The 16300-nt window shown below is 40.4% G+C and overlaps 1 protein-coding gene across 6 annotated transcripts in view; it reads left to right on the forward strand.

Moving 5' to 3' along the window:
- The window catches only part of LOC126106449 (speckle targeted PIP5K1A-regulated poly(A) polymerase-like), a 112133-nt gene that overhangs the window by 56729 nt on the left and 39104 nt on the right, over positions 1–16300 (forward strand). For all 6 annotated transcript variants that reach the window (XM_049912736.1, XM_049912732.1, XM_049912731.1 and 3 more), the window contains exon 7: positions 15983–16209. In XM_049912736.1, coding sequence (XP_049768693.1) covers positions 15983–16209 — 227 coding nt within the window. The remainder of the gene's footprint in view (positions 1–15982; positions 16210–16300) is intronic.

Here is a 16300-nt window from a genome sequence, read left to right on the forward strand (position 1 = left end):
CCATTTTAAATCACTCCTAATGAGTACTCCCAAGATAATTTATGGAATTAACTGTTTCCAGTTGCTGACCTGCTATTTTGTAGCTAAATGATAAGGGATCTATCTTTCTGTGTATTCGCAGCACATTACACTTGTCTACATTGAGATTCAATTGCCATTCCCTGCACCGTGCGTCAATTTGCTGCAGATCTTCCTGCATTTCAGTACAATTTTCCATTGTTACAACCTCTCAATACACCACAGCATCATCTGCAAAAAGCCTCAGTGAACTTCCGATGTCGTCCTCAGGGTCATTTATGTATATTGTGAACAGCAACGGTCCCATGACACTCCCCTGCGGCACACCTGAAATCACTCTTACTTTGAAAGACTTATCTCCATTGAGAGTGACATGCTGCGTTCTGTTATCTAGGAACTCTTCAATCCAATCACACAATTGGTCTGATAGTCCATATGCTCTTACTTTGTTCATTAAGGGGCTCCGGAACGCCCTATACTTGCAATGTTAAAATAACGCTTATAAATTACATCTTTCCTCACAAAGTATTTGAGGTTGGAAGTTGAACTTTTTACAGATTATTTATTGGAATATGGGCTACAACTTAACACAGGGATTTTACAAAATTTTAGTTCAGTTATTAAAGATGATTTTTTTTTTCAATTGTAATGAAAATTCACAACATTTTTTGCAATTTTTTATTTATATATTCAAAAATATACAGTTTTTTGGAAAAAGGCTGTGTTAAATTATGCAGAAGGTACTGTGTAACATTTACTGAAAGTTTGAAACAAATATGTTTGGAAGATCCTTAGAAAACATGTAATTAGTATGAGAAAATAAGTTTTGGGAATCGAGCGACAAAGATTGGATAAACTTTTTAGTGCATTCCAGGTCCATAGGATGGATTATCTTCATCCTCTGCAAACTCCTCCTCCAGCTTCCTCTTGTTCCTCCTCCTGTTTACTCTTGCTTGTATTTCTAGACTCTTTACAGCCTTGTCTGCAGCCCGAAGGCGTTCCTTGTCTAAAGCAAGCATCGCTCGTACCGTGTTAGAACCTATCTTCATTCCCATATTTCTAAATACCTTGCATCTTACAATGTTGCCATCATTGAAAGTCGCAACAGCATCATACACACCAAAGTGAAGTGTTTCTATTCTAACAAATACAGTCTTGGGGATTCTCGACCATATAACACTATTTACACTTTCATTGGGGTTTTGAGTTTTTTTTAGTTTTTCCGTGAATACACTTTTTCAACAGTTCAGGTGCTGCTAAGTCTCTGAAAATAGGTTTTATCACCTCCATTATTGCATGAGGCAGACTATGCTTATGAGTGTACACTTCACCAGTTAGCAATCCTTTGTTATATTTACACCAACTGTCTTCTTCTTTGGGACACAAGCTATGTTGGGGATTTTCATCGGTTGAAGAAGTATGAAAAAAAAAAAGAGCCCAAACAGCCTTCTTCATTTTGTCAACACTTTGTGTATTTTGCCTAATAGCCGTTCCATAATACACTCCTGGAAATGGAAAAAAGAACACATTGACACCGGTGTGTCAGACCCACCATACTTGCTCCGGACACTGCGAGAGGGCTGTACAAGCAATGATCACACGCACGGCACAGCGGACACACCAGGAACCGCGGTGTTGGCCGTCGAATGGCGCTAGCTGCGCAGCATTTGTGCACCGCCGCCGTCAGTGTCAGCCAGTTTGCCGTGGCATACGGAGCTCCATCGCAGTCTTTAACACTGGTAGCATGCCGCGACAGCGTGGACGTGAACCGTATGTGCAGTTGACGGACTTTGAGCGAGGGCGTATAGTGGGCATGCGGGAGGCCGAGTGGACGTACCGCCGAATTGCTCAACACGTGGGGCGTGAGGTCTCCACAGTACATCGATGTTGTCGCCAGTGGTCGGCGGAAGGTGCACGTGCCCGTCGACCTGGGACCGGACCGCAGCGACGCACGGATGCACGCCAAGACCGTAGGATCCTACGCAGTGCCGTAGGGGACCGCACCGCCACTTCCCAGCAAATTAGGGACACTGTTGCTCCTGGGGTATCGGCGAGGACCATTCGCAACCGTCTCCATGAAGCTGGGCTACGGTCCCGCACACCGTTAGGCCGTCTTCCGCTCACGCCCCAACATCGTGCAGCCCGCCTCCAGTGGTGTCGCGACAGGCGTGAATGGAGGGACGAATGGAGACGTGTCGTCTTCAGCGATGAGAGTCGCTTCTGCCTTGGTGCCAATGATGGTCGTATGCGTGTTTGGCGCCGTGCAGGTGAGCGCCACAATCAGGACTGCATACGACCGAGGCACACAGGGCCAACACCCGGCATCATGGTGTGGGGAGCGATCTCCTACACTGGCCGTACACCACTGGTGATCGTCGAGGGAACACTGAATAGTGCACGGTACATCCAAACCGTCATCGAACCCATCGTTCTACCATTCCTAGACCGGCAAGGGAACTTGCTGTTCCAACAGGACAATGCACGTCCGCATGTATCCCGTGCCACCCAACGTGCTCTAGAAGGTGTAAGTCAACTACCCTGGCCAGCAAGATCTCCGGATCTGTCCCCCATTGAGCATGTTTGGGACTGGATGAAGCGTCGTCTCACGCGGTCTGCACGTCCAGCACGAACGCTGGTCCAACTGAGGCGCCAGGTGGAAATGGCATGGCAAGCCGTTCCACAGGACTACATCCAGCATCTCTACGATCGTCTCCATGGGAGAATAGCAGCCTGCATTGCTGCGAAAGGTGGATATACACTGTACTAGTGCCGACATTGTGCATGCTCTGTTGCCTGTGTCTATGTGCCTGTGGTTCTGTCAGTGTGATCATGTGATGTATCTGACCCCAGGAATGTGTCAATAAAGTTTCCCCTTCCTGGGACAATGAATTCACGGTGTTCTTATTTCAATTTCCAGGAGTGTAGTTCTGTATTTTGTCAATTACACTGTCAGTTAACCTTCCCTTCCCATCCAACTCTTTACCATCACAGAGTTTTTGTTTTTTGTACGAAGCTTTCAGTCGCCGAAGTCTTGTTCCCATTCGCTTCTGTACGTGTCCAATACACTCAAATTTCTGCACTACAACATCATCAGCATAGGGCTTCAGTCCTTGAACATGTTTGAAACTTTTAAAATCACCGTCACCAAGGTAATTAACATATCGCACAGCACCACAGTGGGTCACGCCCATGTAGAACACATTTCAAAAAAAATTTAAAAATAGTTGTAGTCTTCGGAATTGAATAAATTTTATATCTATTAAAAGATCTGCAGATTCAGAAAACACAAAAAAGTAAAAATTGAACTTTTCATGATTTTGAGCCTTTCCGGAGCCCCTTAAACGACTACGGGGGGAACTGTATCAAATGCCTTGCAGAAGTCAAGAAACACGGCATGTACCTGTGAACCTGTATCTATGGCTCTCTGAGTTTCATGGACGAATAGCGCAAGCTGGGTTTCACACGATTGTCTTTTTCAAAACCCATGCTTATTCCTACAGAGTAGATTTCTAGTCTTCAGAAAAGTCATTATACTCGAACATAATACGTGTTCGAAAATTCTAAAACTGATCGATGTTGGAGATATATGTCTGATCATTCTGCACATCTGTCCGACGTCCCTTCTTGAAAACAGGAATGACCTGTGCCCTTTTCCAATCTTTTGGAATGCTACGCTCTTCTAGAGACCTACGGTACACCGCTGCAAGAAGGGGGGCAAGTTCCTTCACATACTCTGTGTAAAATTGAACTGGTATCCTATCCGGTCCAGCGGCCTTTCCTCTTTTGAGCGATTTTAATTGTTTCTCTATCCCTCTGTTGTCTATTTCCATATCTACCATTTTGTCATGTGTGTGACAATCTAGAGAAGGAACTGCAGTGCAGTCTTCCTCTGTGAAACAGCTTTGGAAAAAGACATTTAGTATTTCGGCCTTTAGTCAGTCATCCTCTGTTTCAGTACCATTTTGGTCACAGAGTGTCTGTACATTTTGTTTTGTTTCACCTACCGCTTTGACATAAGACCAAAATTTCTTAGGATTTTCTGCCAAGTCAGTACATAGAACTTTACTTTCGAATTCATTGAACGCCTCTCGCATAGCCGTCCCCTCACTACATTTCGCTTCGCGTAATTTTTGTTTGTCTGCGGAGCTTTGGCTATGTTTATGTTTGCTGTGAAGTTTCCTTTGCTTCCGCAGCAGTTTTCTGACTCAGTTGTTGTACCACGGTGGCTCTTTTCCATCTCTTACGATCTTGCTTGGCAAGATCGTTACACCCAAATATTTAATAAAAAAGGTATGTTTTCATCATTACTTGCTACTGAAGAAAACAGAAAAAAATGTTCTTTGCACAGATAACATACAAAGTTGGATAGTTTTACATTGCACTCAGAGCTGACTCTAATTGCTAATTGGATGGCACGTTGATGCATATTCTAATATGGTTCATATCAAATTTCACAAAAAATTAAAAAAGAACAGTAATTTATTTCCCAGTAATCAGAATTTGCAACACGTATGAAGTGCTGCAACATGTCGTACTAATGATGATGACTTGGAGTTGTGGAGAATCAGCTTCTCCACAAGGATAAACCTCAGTACCTGCACATTATAGTTACTGCCAGTTTGATTATAATATGCTGTGGTATTAAGCTATTTCAGTTTCCTCATATTGTATGGCAGTCCTCTGTGTTTCATTGTAAAATTTTGTCATTGTCTAGAAAATGTGTGGCTGAATTTCAAAGCACTTTAGAAGACTTCTGTGTAAACCAGACTAATTTGGTAATCTGTCTGTAGTTTGTAGAAATCTCACTGGCCCAGTCCTAACAAATAATCATCTAAAACAAAAATGTTTTTAGTAACTTGTTTGTAGAATTGTAAATGTTGTTGTGGAACCTACACATTTCAGAGACTGGTTGGCCAGAGTGCTGGGGACTCTGAGGCAGTTGTGCACTGCAGACTTGTTGCACACACTGCAGAATTATATGACGACTCCTTGACGCTCCAAAAACTTGGCAACACACACTAACGTGCGGAGAAACGGTATACATTCTCTTTTACAACAATAAATGCAGTTTTTATTTTCACTTCAGTATGCAGATCTCTCAATTATAACAAAATTTTTGAGCGAGCTAACTTTCAAATGTTAGTCTAATTGTGGAGCAAAAGTGTGGCAAAAATACTTTCGTATCATTACAATTGCGACTGACTCGGCATTTTCATTGTGGGAACAAAAAGTAGGCAGGAGGTAGTTGAGGCTTTTACAGGCATCAGGACAGCATTATCACATCGTTTTAGGCTTGACAGTTGCAGACTAATGAGCAGATTTGAATTGATGCGATGTTGAGGCACAACCACTAATTGGCAGGAGTCTCTTTGACCATTTTGGGTCTTGTAAGCACTTCCACCAGGAGCCTGGATGGTGCTTGGCTGAGCAGTTTCCGTGGTGCTGTCTCTGTGGCAGTGTCTTTTATGATGCATTTGACACTTGCTTCTAATCATTTATCACTTCAAACGTGGTCCTCTTCCAGAAAAATATTTGGCTTGGATGAACTGAGTCATTTGATACTGCTCCACCATCCCACAACCAAACGGATGTCTTCAAACCTTACCTAGTCCTTGCACTACACTCAGGGTGTATACGGCCCGGGACATCCGGGAGATTCGGGAAAAACCCGGGAATTTTTTCATCCGGGGAAAACCCGGGAATTTTTTAGAATTCCGGGATTTTTCATTGTTTTAGATTTCAGTTAAAGTTTTATAGGTTTGACATGCAAGATCTGATACGCTGACAAAGAACTTTAGTCCACTAATGCTGAATAATACTCCAGCAATGAAACATAAATCAGAGAGTAACACTAAAATAAAAGTTTAGTTGCATAGAAAATGGGTAATTTACACAATGCACAGACCAGTTTGCCGACACCGAAAAGTGTCAAAGGCTTTAGGTCGAAGATTATGCAGTGCGTCCGTAATAACTAACGTGCATTCGATGTGCGTGACGTCTCAATTGTTTACATTCCTAACAGATCACCAGAAAATATTACGAATAGTGGCTTGAGATGCGTTACTTTCAAAGTAAATTTCCACGCAAGATGATTTATGTGACGTGTGAGAATGTGCAGTGAATTTCTTAAATCACAGGGCGTTATAACTCTCATTCAAAACGTTAACACTTTGAGGATCAGCCATTTGAGAAATGTCGGGCCCAGAAGTTAAGTCATTTATGGCAGTATTTAAAATTTTACTGGCACATTTGTATTTGATATGACTTAACGTGTAACATACGCTAAAAAAAGACCGAGATTCAAGTTAGTTTCCATATTTAATGTTGTTCTTTCATAGATAAAAAATTATGCAATCGATGGTAAAAAGTGTAACTGGCCTTCAAAAAAAATGTGCATAATGTGTTACTGAGCAATGTCACAAGTGTCTTCATGCCAGAACACTTCGACTTTTCTAAGCAACTGCTAATCATTTTGGCACGATTTTAATTGCCAAATTAGAGCCTGTTAGTAGGCCTACGGACTTCCTATCATTGTAGGACTAATAACAGTGGATGCCAATGAATGATGGAATTCTCGTTCGGACATACACATCTACTTAAGAGTTAACCGGTGTAGAAACGCACTTTGCTGAGTTGAGCGAGCTCGGCCTATCTTCGTAACGTACGCGCCGCGGCCTGTCTTTCTCGTAGGCCTCGTGCGCTAACTGCTGTCATTTGCTAGCGAGATCACGTGACATGAGCTATGATTGGATGACAAAAGTGCATCGCTCCACGCAATCTCTATTTTATAGTTTCGGAAGCTTCCGTGCTGTAATTTGTGGAATTTGGCTATATACTTTCGCAATACGAAAGTAAACTCTGTGTATATTGTCTCGCATCAAACAACTTCCCAAACGCATTGTTTTTCCTGGATTTCGTTTCCTAGAGTGCTGGGACGTCCTCTGCCGGTATAAGCCCTTTACGATTCAAAGGACTGATAGGTTTTACAGCTCCGAGGGAATGTATACTGATACTTAACACGGATGTATTTTCACCCGCTTTATACGTAATTTCATCCGGGAGAAATTGTGTTTTTAACCGGGAAATCCGGGAAAAATCCGGGAATATTTTTTTCTTGTCCACGTAGACACCCTGTACACTACAGATCAGTCTGTCACAACTACTAATCTTTTCGTACTCGCACACCTTTCACCAAATCTAGACCTTGAGCTTTGTTACAGATCAGTCACTCACCATGATCTACATTCCAAAAATAAAGTAGCCAGAAGAAACATTATCGATGTTCTGTTCTCTTCCTGTTTGCACATGTATGATGTGGACACCATAACGTTGTTGTTGTTGTTGTTGTTGTGGTCTTCAGTCCTGAGGCTGGTTTGATGCAGCTCTCCATGCTACTCTATCCTGTGCAAGCTTCTTCATTTCACAGTACCTACTGCATCCTACATCCTTCTAAATCTGCTTAGTGTATTCATCTCTTGGTCTCCCTCTACAATTTTTACCCTCACCATAACATTATTAGGTGAAAAAGAGAGACAGCTTACACCACGATTGTCAATCCTCTTCTGGAGTATTAGTGTGAGGTGTGGGATCTGCATCAGATAGGACTGACATAGGCCATTGAAAAAGTTCAAAGAAGGAAAGCTCATTTAGTGTTATCACAAAACAGGAGACAGAGTTCTACAGATATAAGTGAATTGGGGTGTTAGGTTCAGTTGACCCCTTGACTCTGAATTGGCACAATTTGTTCTTCATTCTGTAGCGTAATTCAAAAACAGTCTTATACCCTTTTTCTTGTCTTAAAATTTAAAAAAAAAATCTGTTCTGAAAATATTTTTAATTTGTATAGATCACGTATGTGTACACAAATTAAAACACATTGATTAGACTAGTTCCAGTTGTCAATGCAACCTCCTCAGTTCTGTGAACAAGCATAAATAAAGTCACATTAGGCAAAATTTCTTTTTGGCAGAATAATCTTTAAGCTTAGAGTTTTTGAAGGAACACACACATACAAATGTGATAACCTATCACTTGTGGTAAAAATTCCAACATACAACTCACGGAATGAGCATAATATATAAACATTATATCAAAATGAACTACGTGCAACTTTACAGTATTACACTGAAGGTAAAACATTTTACACATGATGCTCATATTGACACAAGTTGAAAAAGAAATTGGATATACCAGGAATGGTCGTATTGTGCAGTAACTGGCACTGGTATCAAAGGCAAGATCATTGAAATATTTTGGTTGACAGCACAACAAAAATAAGACTGGTTCTAAGCCTGTAAAAATAAATGAATCAAACAAATACATAGTAAACAATGAAACATAAAATCTGATGTTAAAATCTGTGACAGTATTAAAGAGAAAGAACATGCTCTGGGTAATGAAATAATATTCAAATGTAAGACATAAAAAGGTCATTGTTAAACCACGTAACATTTTTACAGCAAAATAAACTGTTTCTGTGTCCAATAGACAGTAGGACTAGCTTGATTGTTACCCATTCATAGCCATAACATAAGTGAATGCTGCATGCACTTGTGGCCAGCCAAAACAAAATTCTCTAGTATTTTTGGCAAACTGATATAGAATTTATTGGCTCATTATTATGAAAATAGACTGCAACATTTTGGCCCCAGGACTGTTCACTTCTAGTGCTGCTTTCTGCCATCTAGCTGCACTTTCGCATTTGACTAAAAGTCAGGTTGCCTTCTCATCACGAGGTGGCGCCCCATCTGCATCAGCGGTCTTCTCGCCATACATTTTAATTTAATGTTGTGATATGATATGTTGCCAATATAATGATTTTTAAATCTTTTATTACATTGCAGCAGTGGGCCTCATTGCTGTTTCGTGTTCTACTTGTAATTTTCTTGTAACTCATATGGACTCTGGCCTCTGTTTTCTGTATAATTGGGATTTCCTTCTCAAGTATTTTTAATTATTACATTGTTGTTTCCACACATAGTTTTAAGTTCTTCTTTTTTATATGTTGATCTATGTAACTGTATACATTTGCTTGTGCTTGCACACCATCTGTCAACTTTTGAGTTCACATGCACAAGTGCACGCAGCATTCAGTTATGGCTACGAATGTCTGGATCAGACTCTGAATGTGGCTCTCCAGCAGGGATACGACTTCCTCAAATCCTGCCCCGAAATGAGATCCATCCTTCATGAAATCCTCCCCACTCCACCAAGAGTGTCTTTCTGCCGTCCACCTAACCTTCGTATCCTCTTGGTTCATCCCTATGAAATCCCCAAACCACCTTCCCTACCCTCTGGCTCCTACCCTTGTAACCGCCACCGGTGTAAAACCTGTCCCATGCACCCTCCCACCACCACCTACTCCAGTCCTGTAACCCGGAAGGTGTACATGATCAAAGGCAGAGCCATGTGTGAAAGCACCCACGTGATTTACCAACTGACCTGCCTACACTGTGACGCTTTCTATGTGGGAATGACAAGCAACAAACTGTCCATTCGCATAAATGGACACAGGCAGACAGTGTTTGTTGGTAATGAGGATCACCCTGTGGCTAAACATGCCTTGGTGCACGGCCAGCACATCTTGGCACAGTGTTACACCGTCCAAGTTATATGGATACTTCCCACTAACACCAACCTGTCAGAACTCCGGAGATAGGAACTTGCCCTTCAATATATCCTCTCTTCCCGTTATCCACCAGGCCTCAATCTCCGCTAATTTCAAGTTGGACTGACATCTCTGCCCAAACTCTTTGTCTTTAAATATGTCTGCTTGTGTCTGTATATCTGTGGATGGATGTGTGTGTGTGTGTGTGTGTGTGTGTGTGTGTGTGTGTGTGTGTGTGTGTGTGTGTGTGTGCGCGCGCGCGTGTATACCTGTCCTTTTTTCCCCCTAAGGTAAGTCTTTCCGCTCCCGGGATTGGAATGACTCCTTACCCTTTCCCTTAAAACCCACATCCTTTCATCTTTCCCTCTCCTTCCCTCTTTCCTGACGAAGCAACCGGGGGTTGCGAAAGCTCGAAATTTTGTGTGTGTGTTTGTGTGTTTTTTAATGTGCCTATCTACCAGCACTTTCCCGTTTGGTAAGTCATGGATCTCTGTTTTTAATATAAATATGAAGTTAGTTCTTCTAGACACACAAATATTTTGTTTTGCTGTTGACAAGTTATATTGTGTAATGATGACCTTTTTGTGTCTTAGATTTGACTTTGATTCTATTCTCCATGGTATGTTCTTCCTTTTGAATATTATCACAGCTTTTAACTTCAGATTTTATGTTACTGTTTACTATGCATTTGTTTATTCCTACAGGTGTAACGCTGTATAGTTGCTTGTAGTTCAGTCATATTTATATATAAAAAAATCATACTCATTCCGCACATTATCTGCTGACATTTTTAACATGAATGGGAGATTATTACATCTGTATTTGTGTTTCTCTTCAAACATTTTAAGCTTGAAGATTATTCTGTGAAATAAATTTATTTTCCCTAAGGTGACTTTTTTGTGCCTGTGAACAGATCTTCTGTGAAATAAATTTCTTTTCCTTAAGGCGACCTTTTTTTGTGCCTGTGAACAGATCTGAGGATGGTTGTATTGTCGACTAATCTAGTCATCATATTTTAATGAATATATATCATGCACGCACGCACACGCTCTTAAGATTTTTGAGAAAGAACTTTTTAAATTTTAAGAAATTATGTAAGATCACTTTCTCCCACCCTGAAAATGCCAGGCATTACTAAAGTCACTGCTTTCTGTAAGTGTGTCATATCATTTTCTGCGTTTTCTAGACTGAAGTCCTTTTGCCCCAAGAAGAGCAAATTGTGGGTTGCTTTTAAATCGCAGTGCAAAATGTGGTAGTAATATGATTATGGTGTCATTTAAAATGGAAAACTGTGTTAAAGTAATGGTTTTTTTTTTTTTTTTTTTGCTGTGTACATTTCAAACTGTCACAAAAGCCACAAGAGAATTGTAAATAAAAATAGTTCTATATACTCCTTTTTGAGCAGTACAGTTCTTAGTATTCCTGTCTGTTGAAAGCCTCCTGGAACATCTTGTCTCAGAACTTGAAATTTTCAGAGGCTCTTGGACCCAAACATCTGCTGAAATATTGGGAATGTCTGAGTCATGGATTTTCATGCCACATATGAACTTTCACAATCAGTTGCTCACAGAATGTTGCATGTACAAATTGAATAACACAGGGGATGGGGGGAAAGGGTAGAGGGCAGGTAGGCCGCTAAAATTTCTCCCTCCCTATTCAACTCTTGCCTACCTCTCATGTCCTTTGCATCTTATAACTGCCGTCTGGCTTATATACAAGTTTATTTTCACGCAGATCTTGATCAGATTTCGTACACTTTATTACCAGTTTTGGCATAGTGTCATCCTCAGATCTGTTACAAAGATAAATATTGTGTAAGCGACAGTTTCAATAAGTAAACACTAAATATAAAAAGTCTCAGTGATATATAAATTTAAAAGATTATAAAATGTTTATAGCCACTTATGGCAGCCGTACACATGATTAAAATATTCTGATGTAAATCATCGTCAAGTTAAACATGTGAGTACATGGTATGTGCTGGTAATAATCAGATAGCATCTGGTATTTATACAAGAGACTAATGCCAGCCGAGGGCACTTTAGCTAGAGCACATATTATACCAGTGTTGCCAATGTGATGATTAAATTGTGGCATGCACAGTCATTAGTTAATTTTTTTAAACATTCATACTTAAAATACCATAAAAAGCATAAATACTAATATAATACAGCCACTAGCTTGACTAGGTATAACATACAACCTGCATAAGCGAATATAAACAGTGTAATAATAAAATAAAACATCTAAAATATTTTCCAACCTGAAAGATCAGTTACCTTAAACACAATTGTAACACAATTAATAAAATAGTAACTATATGTTACAAGTAAAAAAAAAATTAGGTATTTTATTTTATTGTTACACATTTTATATCAGCTTATACGGGTTTTATGTTTTACCTAGTCAAGATTGTGGCTGTATTATATTAGTATTTGTACTTTTTGTGGTATTTTAAGTATGAATCCAATTTCACATCAGTTAAGTTTTATTGTCAGATGCTCATTTTGCTATGGGTAGTAGTTAAAATAAATTTTAACTAATGACTGTACATGCCACAAATTTAATCATCACATTTGTGACACTGGTTTAATAAGTGCTCTAGCTAAAGTTCCGTCTGCTGGTATTAGTCTCCTGTATAAATACCAGACACAATCTGATTATTACCAGCACGTACCATGTACTCACATGTTTAACTTGACGATGATTTACATCAGAATATTTTAATCATATGTACGGCTCCCATAAATGGCTATAAACATTTTATAAATGTTTATATTTATGTATCACTAAGACCCCTCCATGGACCTTGCCGATGGTGGGGAGGCTTGCGTGCCTCAACGATACAGATAGCCGTACCGTAGGTGCAACCACAGCGGAGGGGTATCTGTTGAGAGGCCAGACAAACGTGTGGTTCCTGAAGAGGGGCAGCAGCCTTTTCAGTAGTTGCAGGGGCAACAGTCTGGATGATTGACTGATCTGACCTTGTAACATTAACCAAAATGGCCTTGCTGTTGTGGTACTGCAAGCAGCTGAAAGCAAGGGGAAACTACAGCCGTAATTTTTCCCGAGGGCATGCAGCTTGACTGTATGGTTAAATGATGATGGCGTCCTCTTGGGTAAAATATTCTGGAGGTAAAATAGTCCCCCATTTGGATCTCCGGGTGGGGACTACTCAAGATGACGTCGTTATCAGGAGAAAGAAAACTGGCGTTCTACGGATCGGAGCGTGGAATGTCAGATCCATTAATCGGGCAGGTAGGTTAGAAAATTTAAAAAGGGAATTGGATAGGTTAAAGTTAGATATAGTGGGAATTAATGAAGTTTGGTGGCAGGAAGAACCTGACTTCTGGTCAGGTGAATACAGGGTTATAACTACAAAATCAAATAGGGGTAATGCAGGAGTAGGTTTAATAATGAATAAAAAAATAGGAGTGCTGATAAGCTACTACAATCAGCATAGTGAATGCATTATTGTGGCCAAGATAGACACGAAGCCCATGCCTACTACAGTAGCACAAGTTTATATGCCAACTAGCTCTGCAGATGATGAAGAAATTGGAGAAATGTGTGATGAGATAAAAGAAATTATTCAGGTAGTGAATGGAGATGAAAATTTAATAGTCATGGGTGACTGGAATTCGACAGTAGGAAAAGGGAGTGAAGGAAACATAGTAGGTGAATATGGATTGGGACTAAGAAATGAAAGAGGAAGCTGCTTGGTAGAATTTTGCACAGAGTAAAACTTAATAATAGCTAACACTTGGTTCAAGAATCATAAAAGAAGGTTGTATACATGGAAGAATCCTGGGGATACTAAAAGATGTCAGATAGATTATATAATGGTAAGACAGAGATTTAGGAACCAGGTTTTAAATTGTAAGACATTTCCAGGGGCAGATGTGGACTCTGACCACAATCTATTGGTTATGAACTGTAGATTGAAACTGAAGAAACTGCAAAAAGGTGGGAATTTAAGGAGATGGGACCTGGATAAACTGACTAAACCAGAGGTTGTACAGAGTTTCCGGGAGAGCATAAGGAAACAATTACAGGAATGGGGGAAAGAAATACAGTGGAAGACAAATGAGTAGCTCTGAGGGATGAAGTAGTGAAGGTAGCAGAGGATCAAGTAGGTAAAAAGACAAGGGCTGGTAGAAATCCTTGGGTGACAGAAGAAATATTGAATTTAATTGATGAAAGGAGAAAATATAAAAATGCAGTAAATGAAGCAGGCAAAAAGGAATACAAACGTCTCAAAAATGAGATCGACAGGAAGCGCAAAATGGGTAAGCAGGCATGGCTAGAGGACAAATGTAAGGATGTAGAGGCTTATCTCACTAGGGGTAAGATAGATACTGCCTACAGGAAAATTAAAGAGACCTTTGGAGAAAAGAGCTCAGATGGAAACCCAGTTCTAAGCAAAGAGGGGAAAGCAGAAAGGTGGAAGGAGTATATAGAGGGTCTATACAAGGGCGATGTACTTCAGGACAATATTATGGAAATGGAAGAGGATGTAGATGAAGATGAAATGGGAGATACGATACTGCGTGAAGAGTTTGATAGAGCACTGAAAGACCTGAGTCGAAACAAGGCCCCGGGGGTAGACAACATTCCATTAGAACTACTGACGGCCTTGGGAGAGCCATTCCTGACAAAACTCTACCATCTGGTGAGCAATATGTACGAGACAGGCAAAATACCCTCAGACTTCAAGAAGAATAAAATAATTCCAATTCTAAAGAAAGCAGGTGTTGACAGATGTGAAAATTACCGAACTATCAGTTTAATAAGTCACAGCTGCAAAATACTAACACGAATTATTTACAGGCGAATGGAAAAACTGATAGAAGCCGACCTCGGGGAAGGTCAGTTTGGATTCGATAGAAATGTTGGAACACGTGAGGCAATATTGACCTTAAGACTAATCTTAGAAGAAAGATTAAGGAAAGGCAAATCTATGTTTCTAGCATTTGTAGACTTAGAGAAAGCTTTTGACAATGTTGACTGGAATACTCCCTTTCAAATTCTAAAGGTGGCAGGAGTAAAATACATGGAGCGAAATGCTATTTACAATTTGTACAGAAACCAAATGGCAGGTGTAAGAGTCGAGGGGCATGAAGGGAAGCAGTGGTTGGGAAGGGAGTAAGTAGAGAGGATATAAATTGTGGACTGGCAATGGCAAGGAAAGCGTTTCTGAAGAAGAGAAATTTGTTAACATCGAGTATAGATTTAAGTGTCAGGAAGTCGTTTCTGAAAGTATTTGTATGGAGTGCAGCCATGTATGGAAGTGAAACGTGGACAATAAATAGTTTGGACAAGAAGAGAATAGAAGCTTTCGAAATGTGGTGCTATGGAAGAATGTTCAAGATTAGGTGGGTAGATCACATAACTAATGAGGAGGTATTGAATAGGATTGGGAAGAAGAGAAGTTTGTGGCACAACTTGACTAGAAGAACGGATCGGTTGGTAGGCCATGTCCTGAGGCATCAAGGGATCACAAATTTAGCATTGGAGGGCAGCGTGGAGGGTAAAAATCGTAGAGGAAGACCAGGAGATGAATACACTAAGCAGATTCAGAAGGATGTAGGTTGCAGTAGGTACTGGAAGATGAAGGAGCTTGCACAGGATAGATTAGCATGGAGAGCTGCATCAAACCAGTCTCAGGACTGAAGACCACAACAACAACAACATCACTAAGACTTATTGGATTCAGCGTTAACTTATTGAACCTGTCGCTTACACAATATTTATCTTGATAACAGATCTGAGGATGGCAGTATGCCGAAACCGGTAATAAAGTGTAAGATGTCTGTGTGATTAAGACGGTCTTGTGAAAATAAAGTGCCAAAAATGATTGCGGACTCATTACAGACTTCATGTCTTCAATTAGTTATATACAAGTTGTAAATAACCTTTCACTCCCTGCTTTTTATCCTTTATAACTTCAGAATTTTTTTAGAGGCATTCCAGTTAACATTATCTACATATGTGGGTTTGCCTTTTGTCATTCTGTATTCTAAGATACTTAAGTCATAGAGTTAGTATTGCCTCACATGTGCCAACATTTCTCTGGAACATAAACTGATCTTCCCCAACTTGCATTATACTGCTTGTTCCATTCTTCTGTAGGTAATTTACATTAGTATTATTAGTGTTGTTTATATGAAACTAAAATTAAGTATATGGTATGTGGTCAAGAGACGATGTTTTGCCTGCAAATTTCCTTTTCCCCGAGGACTTCCTGTTAGTGAGCTATGGTAGTGAGGACTTTACTTTTTGTTTCACTTTTTCAACTTTTGTCAGTAGTGATGGCTGTGTCTTCTGATATAGTCTAGCTTTCATTTCTGTTCCCAGATTTGTGTTGTCCCTGGACAGCCGCATTCGGCCCCTCCTGTTGTTCCTGAAGCGCTGGGTTTACAGCATAGACTTGACGCCGGTAGCCAGGAACTCGCCGAGACCGGAGCTGACATCCCATGCTCTTGCTATGGTCACCTTCACCTTCCTACAGACGGTGAAGCCTCCCATCCTGCCTCCCATAAAGGATATGAAGGAAGCTGCGGACTACAGCATCAAGGTTGCAGGTTAGTGATGTACGCACTTCCCCTATTCTTGCAGTAGTGTTTGTGTGAGGTCAGTTCAATAAAACAGTAAGGTTCCTGGTCACGGACTCAA

Source organism: Schistocerca cancellata, chromosome 10 (genome assembly GCF_023864275.1).
Source record: "Schistocerca cancellata isolate TAMUIC-IGC-003103 chromosome 10, iqSchCanc2.1, whole genome shotgun sequence".
Classification (NCBI taxonomy): Eukaryota; Metazoa; Arthropoda; class Insecta; order Orthoptera; family Acrididae; genus Schistocerca; species Schistocerca cancellata.